The sequence below is a fragment of the Heterocephalus glaber genome, unplaced genomic scaffold, assembly GCF_053883595.1.
Source record: "Heterocephalus glaber isolate CG9 unplaced genomic scaffold, H.glaber_assembly_v1.0 deba00000331, whole genome shotgun sequence".
Classification (NCBI taxonomy): Eukaryota; Metazoa; Chordata; class Mammalia; order Rodentia; family Bathyergidae; genus Heterocephalus; species Heterocephalus glaber.
In genome coordinates, this window is record NW_028258142.1 from 60889857 (window position 1) to 60900577 (window position 10721).

A 10721-nucleotide genomic window follows, 5' to 3' on the forward strand; every position below is an offset into this window, starting at 1 on the left:
TTGAAAGCTGCTGTGCTCCCCCCAACTGAGAATTCAAACTCCTGACAACAGCCCAGGGGGTCTCCACAGTGGTCCTGCCTGCCTCACCTTCTGACGTCTCTGGCTGCTCTTTCCGTCATATTCCCCTTCTCTCACACAGCGTCCACGCTGCCCCTCACTGAAGGCTGTGCAGTGGCTGCTCCTGATTCCGGGTGCTTCCCCCCGACATAACTTCATGGCTGACCCTCTTGGCTGCTTCACATTTTGGCCCTGGTATCACTTCTCAACGAAGTCTGACCGCTCTATTTAAAACTCCAACCTGGGCTGGGGATTTAGCTCAGTGGTTCCGGTGCAGGCCTCACAAGCACAAGGTCCCGAGTTCGATCCCCAGTACCAAAAAACAAACAAACAAACTCCAACCTGCACCCTCAATCTCTCTTTCCCTACTCTATTTTTATTGCTTCCATGACATTTATGACCTTCTAGAATAATATATAATTCACTATACTGTGTTCAGTAATTTACTCCAAGGACCTAGAACAGAACTCAGCACCCAGGAGGCACTCAGTAAATATTTGTTGAATGAATGAATAACGAATAATGCCTGGACCAGACTGCACATTCCCCGTGAGACAGCTCCTGCACTACACATCTTAAACGATCGCCTCTTTGAGACCTCAGAACACAAGGAATGACTGCTTTCCTTATTTTACAGATGAAGACACTGGGAAGTTCAGTAGGTTGTCAGAAGTCACATACCTAACTGTGAGTGGGAACAGGCCTGTCTGACCCCATACCCCACTGTAACATCTAGAGATGGATGTGCAGAAAAAAGACACTAATCTCGGGCCAATAGCTGAGGGCAGGCAACAGATGTCCACGAGGAAGAGACTCCACTGATGACACATCTTGGAACCATATTAGGGTGGGAGATGGGCTGAGTTTTAGGTCCCCTCAGTCCCGGTTGTGCTTAGAGGTCTCTCTTTTTAGCACTGGTGTCTGGCTGGATTAGAACTAATTTGAATGTTACCATGGTATTTTCAAACTCTAGTGGTTTCTTTCTCTCTTTTTGCTTGTTTTGCTTTGTACAGGGTCTCCTTATATAGTTCAGGCTGGCCTCAAACTCCCAGCGATTCTTCTGCTCAGCCTCCCGAGTGCTGGGATTGCAGGTGTGTGCCACCATGTCCAGCTCAAACCCTAGTAGTTTCATAGGAGGTTCTCGTCTGGGCCACTTCAGTGGGGATTGGTCAGTAGCTGTAGGTGAAGGGTAGTTAGTCAAGGTGCTCTGGGAAGTCAATCAGCATCCTAATCCTCAGACTGATGCCGCTCAGAGCCCTGGTGTGTCTCCGTGTGCAATTCTGACAGGTTTGGCACTCATGATCACCCTTTGGCTTTTCTTTCCCAGGATTCCTTGGAGTTTGTGCCACCTATCTATTGTTCCCTGCTCTCAATCTTGGTTTCTTTGGGTCTCAATGGCTTCTGCATGAGAAGGGTAAATAAAAGGTAAGAAAAGTGCAAAAGTAAATATTGATGCTTCCAGAAAAATCCCATGGTGGTATGGCTGAGTGAAATCGCTGACTATAACCTGTCACTGGGAGCCAGAGGACAGGATGAAGGCTTACACAGGATGGGGGTTCAGATCAATATTCTGTCACTTCTTAGGGTAATGAAGAAAAGCCACTTAATAGCCTTGGCTTTCAATTTTCTTATCTGTTGAATGAGGATGATAATTCCTACTTCCTAGGGTTGTTGTAAAGACTCTGTATTTCAAAAGATGCAGCGCTGAAATGCTTCATATGGGCTGAATTTTTATTTGTTTACAATTTAAAAAAAAATAAATGTCTACCATTACTGTGGAGGGTTAAGAGTCAACTCTAAATCCTTTCATCCTCCAAGAACTCCACTGTGGTGTTCTATGGCTTTAAAAGTTATTCATTCCTCTCTATCAAGTACAGTAGGCTTGTCCTTTAGTTATTTCCACCTGAACATGCAATCTGCTTACTCATAAGAATGGAAGGTGTTCTGGTTCCATAATACCACATTCTCTAAAAGCATCTGTCTTACTTTACCCTAAATCTTTAGGTAATTAGAATTAGGAAAGAGTGCTCAGGTCAGACACGCGGCCGTCTAGAATTTACACACAGACTTTCTAGAGCAGTGGCTCTGACCTTTGAGAGCCTGCAGTTCTCTGAGGCTCTGATGAACACTGCAGTCCCTCCCTCCTGAGAATTCCTCTGCACATAATTGTGCATGCTGATGGAATACATCTGATTCTGCACTCGGATCATTTTAGATCATCCAAGGCTCTTTTGGAATCCACTTGGGACAGAGGTTGAGAACATTTGCCTAATGGTGGCAAAGTGGCCATGAGGACTAGTTTCCTGCTAATCCCTAAAACACTTGTTAATTATTAGTAGAAAAACAATCTTGTCATTCCAGGAGGTTTTGTGCTTTCTTTAGGGTTTTTCCTCACTGTGACCAACAATAAAGGCATTTAGAGGGACCCTTCCTGGACCCAGTCAGTAACCAACCCGTGCTGCAACCACACTGACACCAAGCAAGCCACTGTTCCTAAGACTCACAGAGGTCAGCCAGGCCTCGAGCACATATAACTCTCCATAGTTTCCACTCACTGGACATCTAACTACAAAGCAGAGGCTAAAAACAGACCAGGCCTAGTTCTTACTAATGCACCCCACAGAGGTGCATTTCCAGCTCTGAGGGCCTCCATCAGCAACACCGCTCACAGTCCAAAGAGGTACTGTACTGTACTTCTTTTAGAAGGAAAAAGTCATTCCACTCTGAGTAAGCCTGAGCACAACCTGAAACAATTAGGAAGATCTGGAAGTATTCAAAAAATATTATTTGCACCTGTTAGTTCTAGGTCTAAAAAAAGAAACCAAAATACCTCCAGGATTAGGACGGCCTTCTTTGTCTTTTGTCATAGCATTGCATGGTATGAAGGAAAACAGACAGCATTTTCTTCCTCCTCCTATTTCTACCTCAACATTTTTCTACCCAAAGCTTGAGCTGTTCAAACATAGCAGCCATTAATAAATTCCTACCTACATACATAAATATATGCATAGCAGGAAGGAACCATATGATGGTGAGCATAGAAAAATGATTGCATTTCTCCAAAGATCTTCCAAAGATTACATAGAGCAAATTTTTTGAATAAAATATACTTAACAGATTATTAATGTTTGATATAATAAATCAGATTACAAATAAATATGAATATCATACACATTGCTAAAGAATTGTATAAATTTAAGATAATTTGAACATAAAATTTAGCAAAAGAGCTGAAGAGATAAAAATAATTTAAAAATTCAAGTACAAGGCTGGGGATTTAGCTCAGTGGCACCAAACCTGCCTGGCAAGCACAAGGTCCTGAGTTTGATCCCTGGTACAGGGGGAAAAAAATTCAAGTACACAAAATTCTATAGATTCTTTCACACTGGGAAAATGAAACAAGCACACAAGAAATTATAGTAACAACTGCATGATAATGAAATACCCATCTTCTATCCCCACGCACAGACAGTCCAAAAAATGTAATCCTCCTCTATTACAAGACAGCTGCTTTCCTAAATGAGGTTCTTGAACATATCCATGGAACATTTTTCAGGAGGATGAAACGAAGCTGCCACGTACACATGGTGTTAATTCCTCCCAACTTTTCTTTGGAAGGCAATTCATTGGAAGCAAGTGCTAAAAGAAACAAATTTCGGCTCAGTGACACTATTTCCATATGTGCAGCCAACACAAGGTCCTTACAAATATCCCATGGCAGAATATGACCTCTGAAACCAAGGGTACAAAATGATCCTGTTCCATCTGAAATGGGATTTCAGAGCCGTGATACATTCCAGGTAAACCCCAGCAGATTCTGGCTCTGCCACTGAACCTGACACACTCCCAGGAGGTCACTGTTGGTGACGAAATGACAGCTGTAGATCAGGCGTTGCTGAAACCCAACAGCGGTCTAGGAGTGTCTGCCTGTGGAAGTCTTCTTCATATCTACTCATATAAACCCCTCTATTATTTCCTCAATAACTTTTTAGATGCCTAGAGACAAACACTTTTTCCAGTTCCCCTGCCATTTTTGTGAACTTAAATTTTGGAAGATTTAAAATTATATTATAACAAAAAATGGTATTTTTTCCAGAAAAGGATTAGAGGCACCAGGTGTATCAATTACATAGCCCAGAAGTGTCTACATTTTGAAAATCAGCAATTCTCTCTCTAGGCTATGGATGTTAATAAAGATCCCATGTACCTTGCAAGTGGTTTCTAAATGCCCATGAAATATTTCCTTCAGAATAACAAGAAAATAAATATTGCTTCAGACTGAGAGAGTAAATGTCTCCCCAACATTTGTCAGGCTGGACCAACAGACATAGGAAAGCCAACTGCAAAGTTGACAGGAAAAGGGCATTTCTTCCAGGAAAACTGCTGCTGCTTAGTGTCATGGTAACCGCCTTCTTCCAGAGCCTACAGACTCACCATGAAACTTTCTTCTCTGATACCGACCACTGTCAGTGAGTTCGCTGTTTGAAACTGCATCAGCAAGAATGAAATATCTCTCTTGTCTGGAGGATCCAGAAAAGCAGTCTAGGTCCCAGGCCAGACCAAGAGCTCTAGAAGAGTTCTGGATACCACAGCCCACATTTATCTCGATTGTATTGTTAAAGGAATGAGATCCTGGGTTTGCCTTGCAGACCAGGCACACATCTAAACTCCACTCTTCCTAGAATCCTAAAATAACTCTTGTCTAGAATAGAGTCTCACTCGTTACAGGGGCCAATGGATCTAATTTTGTTAGAATGCGGGGTTGTTTCCATTTTTCTTAGGCTGACTGAGATAAGGCCATATTTTTCAATAAAGTGCTCCAGGTAAAGAAAGTATTTGCTGCTTGACTAATAGCTTGGAATTTTGAAAACTGCCTTTCAGATATTGAAAAAACAACACATCCCTGCTGTAGTGTAGTCTCCTGAGACCTGTGAATTGTAAATTCTAGGCAGGCTTCACATCTAAGCAGAAACGTTACAAGAGCTGAGAAGCCCACGGTGTGTTGAAATGATATTTTCTGACTCTGCTGCTGCTGCTGCAGTTACCTGTGGCAAGTTTCCCTGCTTCTAGAAATGTCACGGCTGGCAACCAAACGCCACCAGTGCGACTGTGAATCTCAGAGACAAGAAAGGGAAACAGGTGCTATAGACACGGCCCTCGGGTTTCCCAGAACAGGCTCTCTCCACAGCTGTAGGGCTGTCAGATTTAAGGAGAAGGGAAAAGTGCCTGGGAGGGTTAGTCAGAGCAGGCGCCTCTTCCAGGGTTGGAAGGCCGCTCCCAACTCACCCGTGGGAGTAGCCGTAGTCATAGGCTGAGGTGGCTTTGCGGCTGACTTCAGCCCCTAGGGAGTAGTGTGAGGCCTGCTGCTGGGAGGAGGCCGCCACCTGGCTGAAAGCCTCGGACTCCTGGCGGTGGGCAGCAGAGGAGCGGCTGGTGTAGGCTGCGGAGCCGTGTGTGTAGATGGCAGAGTGCTTCTTCTCCTGCTGGTAATGGCTCACGGTGGTGCGAAGGTCTTTGTCGCGGTAGCTGAGGTCATAGTGCTGGTGGGACTTCTGATAAAAAGGCAGAGCCATCTTGTGTCCCGCAGGGAAGCAGGCGACCTACAGGAAGACAACTATTCTTGAGTGAACTACTAGGCAACAAATTCCACAGAACAAGTCTACACCAACCTGTGAGAATTCACACTCTTATCTCTCCAAGGAGCAGGCGGAAAAGGATGTGAAGTTGCCCTTAAATGGTTACCCAGTAAACTCCTACATGTGTCCCCTCCTGCCACAATGCTTCTTTTTTCTTTGTATCCAGGAGATCTTGACAGATTTCCCTGCCCTGGATATTGGTGGCTTTTGTCTCTGACCCTCTATAATACTTATTTCTTGTTTTCTGGGAGAATACGTAATGATGGAGAGTAAAATGGTATGCACTCAACAAATAGTGAGCATCTAGTGAACAAACAAAGTCTCCAGCCTGATTATCCGGCATAGAACCACATACATATACTCTGGTGTAGAAGACAGACAACAGTGAAAATAATAGGTGAAGCAGGAGATCTATCAGACTGCTTTAAAGCAGGAAAGTGGGGAGGGATGAATACATTTTATTTTTAATAGTCCATGTTTGCAGTACATAGTGATGATATTCATTGTGGGGGATTGGTACATGCACAAAGCACATCTTAATTCTTTTCATAACCCCTCCCCTCCCCTCCCTGCCCCCCCCCCCAGCTCCATCTGTTGGTCCTCTTCCCTTTTGCAAAAGATCCACTCCCTGTTTCCTCTTATCTATTTTTTATTTGGACACAGGCTTCGACAGCCTCATCAGGGATGGCTTTGCTGGAAAGTGGCATCTGACCAAGGAGCACAGGCATCGCCAACAGCCAGTGAGGTTCAGGGGCTGGGGAGGGGCGAGATGTAGACGATGTCAGAAAGATGAGGGGCAGGCTGGAGGGAAGCAGATGGTGTAGGGACCTATAAAGGACTTCGGCTTTTATCTCGAATGGGCTAAGAAGCCACTGCAAGGCTCTGGTGTCTGAAGAACAGACTATTCAGGGCCAACAGGAAAGCCAGGAGGTTGATTAGAAGGCTGTTACAGGCTGAGTTACATCCCCCGAAAACCCACATGCTGAAGTCCTAGCCTCTGCTTCCTCAGAAGTTGACTGTATGTGGACATAGGGACCTAAAAAAGAAATTAAAATGAGGTCACTAGGAGGGCTCTAGTCCAATATGACTGACGTCCATATAAGAAGAGGAAATTAGGACACGTATCAGGGAAGACTGTGTGGAGACATGGGGAAAAGGGCCATCCACAAGCCAAAGTGAGGCTCAGAAAAACAGTACCACCAACACCCTGGTCCCAGCTTTCTAGCCTCCAGAATGGCAAGGACATAAATTGCTGCTGGCTAAGCTACCTGGTTGGTGGTATTTTGTTATGGTGGCCCTAGGGTGGCGCACACATACACAAAGGCCACTGCAGTGGGCCAGGAGCGAAGACCATGGTTAACAGAGCAAGTGTGAGAAGTGGTTGGAGTGTACACAAGATCTGAAGGTAGAACCAATAGCACTGCTGGAAGTTCTGAGGGCAAGAGAGAGAACCCCAAGGCTTTTGTCTGAGCAAAGAATGAAGCTGCTATTAACTGAGGTGAAGTGGACAAGAAGTCATCAATTTGGGGTAGAAGAACAGGAGATTGGCTTGACAGGATCTGCATTTGTTTTTTAGTACCAGGGATGGATTCCAGGGACTCACAAATGCTAGGCAAGTGCTCTACCACCGAGCTTCATCCTGCAGTGCTGCTCTACATTTGAGATGCCTGCTCGACCTCCAAGTGGTGATGTTCAGTGGGAAGCTGGATGTGTGATTCTGGGATGCAGAGAGGTCTGGAATGGATACCTACATTTGGGAGGCAGTGTGTTGGTAGTAAGGAAAGCCAAGAAAACAGGTGAGAATAATTATAAATGGAAAAGTAAGTGCTGGGACTGAGCCCCGCAGTTTGGTGGTTATATACAAACTCTCTCAAATCACACAGGCACTTCAAAAAGGCATAGTTTCAAACCAGAAAAAGGTTTGATTGGGACTCTGAAGGCTTCCTATCTCCCTACATAAAAAAATGAGAGAGCCGCTCCTCCATGTGGCAGTTGACATTGTGAACCTGAGTTGACAGTTCTGAAAGTCAAAGATAAGTTTGCTTAGCTTTGGAAAGACACATTTCACACCACTTGGCTTTCTTGAATAATCTCTTCACTGACAGGCCCATCGGCCATGTGGACAACCTGGAATGAGGTCAAAGTTTTATTGAGGTCTCCACTCTGTTTTAAAAATGCTTATGTTTGTGTTCTGAAATGTTCTTTCAAAGTTTTATAAGAAAAAGTAGTATTTATTTATTTATTTATTTATTTTTGGTACCAGGGATTGAACTCAGGTCCTTACACTTGCGGGCAGGTGATGGAACCACTGAGTTAAATCCCTGGCTCAAGAAAAATTAGTTTTGAAGTAATCAGATTTTTTTTGCTCCAAACTTTATTTTTCTTAAAATTCTATTGAGGAGTAAATCCTTCTAAAATTACCATCTTTTTGGTCAAATTTCCAACTACTTTTTATTTAAACTATTTAAAAAGTCAGTATGTACTCCCTAGAGAAGAAAACCCAGCAAACTTCACTCCAGAAATATTTATCTTAGGTCTCATGGAAGATATCAATCTACATGGCATTTCCCAAGAGGAAAAAAATAGCTGCTAGCAAGCAACTCTGCTTCAACCCTTAAACAGATTGCTTTTTTCTGTTGTTAAATATACAGAATAATTATTATTGCATAATGAATAATTAGGTGAACTTTGATAGTCCAAGAGTTAGACTATATTAATATAGAATTATGTGAGGTAGTTATAAAGATATTAGGTAAGCTTCTATAACGATACATACCACATTGTCACATGGCAAATGTTAATTGAATGACTTCCAAGTAAATAATAAAGGTCCTTCCTTTGTTTGTGAAATCACTACCCAGATGATTTGAAATGCTGTAATTTTTACAAAATAAAATCTTTAGTTTACCCCAATTCTATTTTCCATTCTAATTTTCCCCAGTATATTCATTCTTAATGATCTTTAATCTTCCATACACATAGATTGTTTATTACAAGTAAACAGGGTCTGACTTTAAGTCGCCAGAGCTGGCTGACGTCCTGACAGAAGGTATAACTCCTCCCACTTCATCAAGTAAGCAGGGATTTCCCCCGGCACACACAACAGCCAGAGTTTGTAGGAAGGAAAAATGATTTGTTGTCTTGTTTCCTTAAAACCTACATTTGCTTTCTTAAAATAATGTGAGAATTTAGAAAGAAGTATACATTCTATAGTTGCAATCTTGAAATGATACTTCTGTAGAGGCAGATTCAGAATATCAAGAAGCATTCATCCACACTGCACTGGCAGAGCATAATCCTGGAATCACATTCTACTGACTGCAGGGCTCATTTGCCTCCTTTTGGCTTAATTTGTAATGAGTACTGTAGGCACAGAGAGGAAGGAAAACACAAGTTCTCCTGTCCCTCAGCCAATCCAGATCTGAACCGAACTTCTGACCTGTACCTTGGAAAGTACTTACACTTACAGTTGAATCTAAGACAGACATGATCTTATGGTCTCAGGAGCAGCAACTTAATTTAAAAAGAATACAGTGATCTGAGAGAACAGCCTCAGGAGCCTGCTGGCACCCTGCAGTCCTGGTTTCCCTTCCAGGAGCGTCACTTTCTGATTTCTCTGCTGTTTTGACATCTCTGAGAAAACTGCTGAGCAAGAAGATGGAAGCAGCACACATTGGAGCACATGAATGACTGAGCACATTTTTCTGCACCAGTTACACACTCACCAGCCTCCAAAGGACCAACGTTGATGGGAATGTTCCGATGCCGTGAGGGGCTGCAGGAGACGATGAAAACCTCAGCTAGGCTGGATCCAAGGAAAAGAGGCCGACTGGAGACAGGACCCTGGGGCCCAGTTCCAAAATAAGGCATGTGGTCAGACAGCAGAATGTCAGGCCCCACAGCCAGCCTTTTATGGCCAAGCAGGCAGATAAATATAGCAGCAGATGGGGAGGGAGTCCCAAACCCAAAAGAGGACAGGCACAGGTAGGGAGCGGCTGCCGTAATGTGGTTCCATCAGTGCCAGCACTGTCTACGGCCTGGTTGAATCAAAGACAGGATTTTCACTGGGCTATCAGAGAAAGGTTCAATATCGCTTTATCACGGAGTATTTAAAAGTGTAATGGAAAGAGTGGTTTGTGCTGAGAGCTAAAGATAGGTGTAGTAATCTGATTCTGAAAATGGACTTCATGGAATGCCGAGATATGCTTCTGGGTGTGCCTTTAGTAGCACATGTGTAAGGCCTTTCAAAGACACCAAGTGAAAAAAAGAACCTGCGGCTAACTAGAAGCAAAACAAGAAATGGGTTTCATGTGGTGGTAGTTTGGGCCTCATAATGCACAAGTCATGTTGCTCTCGTTTCAGGAAGATTTACAAAGCAAATCACAGCTCCAGGTTTGCTCCTTAATTAAAGTCTTTTGAGAAGGATTTTTTTTTTTTTGTACTGGGGGTTGAACCCAGGGCCTTTGTACTGAGCTTCATCCCCAGCTCTTTTTTAATTGTTTGAGACAGGGCCTCCCTAAGCCACTCAGGCTGGACTTGAAACTGACTCTCTTGCCTTAGCCTCCCAGAGTGCTGGGATTACAGACATGCACAACCATACCCTGGCTGGAAACCAGTGTTTTATCCTTCCTAAACTCAGACTAGGGGCAGTCTAACTAACAAGGGAGTCTTTGTTTTTCAGATGGTGTAACCTAGGAGGAGGTGTAATCTGTGGCTAGAGCCTCACTGTGGACTCAAATCAGGCCCGATTACAGTCCACTGATGGCCTTCATAGCCCCGAGAACTCAGGCAGTTTAGCTCTCCTTCCTATGCCTCAGGTTCTTTCTCTGAAAAATGGAGATAATAGTATCCCAATTACAGGACTGCTGTGGAAATTAAATGTGATGATGAAGATAAAGTACTTACCCAGGGACTGCCACACAATAAAGGCTCACTAGCATCAACTGTTATTACTACAAGGAATAATAGAAAAGTTCTCTGTTCAGAGTAAATATAGTGAGCAGACTGATATTCTGATATAGTGGCCTG

At 43.6% G+C, this 10721-nt stretch overlaps 1 protein-coding gene across 4 annotated transcripts in view; it reads right to left on the bottom strand.

Annotated features, from left to right (window-relative positions):
• Myom1 (myomesin 1) overlaps positions 1-9611 on the bottom strand; it is a 116496-nt gene extending 106885 nt beyond the window's left edge. For 3 of the 4 annotated variants that reach the window (XM_004853188.4, XM_021265197.2, XM_004853187.4), the window contains exons 1-2: positions 9419-9611; positions 5344-5657 (exon numbers count right to left, since the gene is read on the bottom strand). In XM_004853188.4, coding sequence (XP_004853245.1) covers positions 5344-5630 — 287 coding nt within the window. In that variant the 5' untranslated portion in view covers positions 5631-5657; positions 9419-9611. Of the gene's footprint in view, positions 1-5343; positions 5672-9418 lie in introns of all 4 variants that reach the window. The other variant, XM_087194333.1, reaches the window with a different exon arrangement.
• Between the last annotated feature and the right edge of the window lie 1110 nt (positions 9612-10721).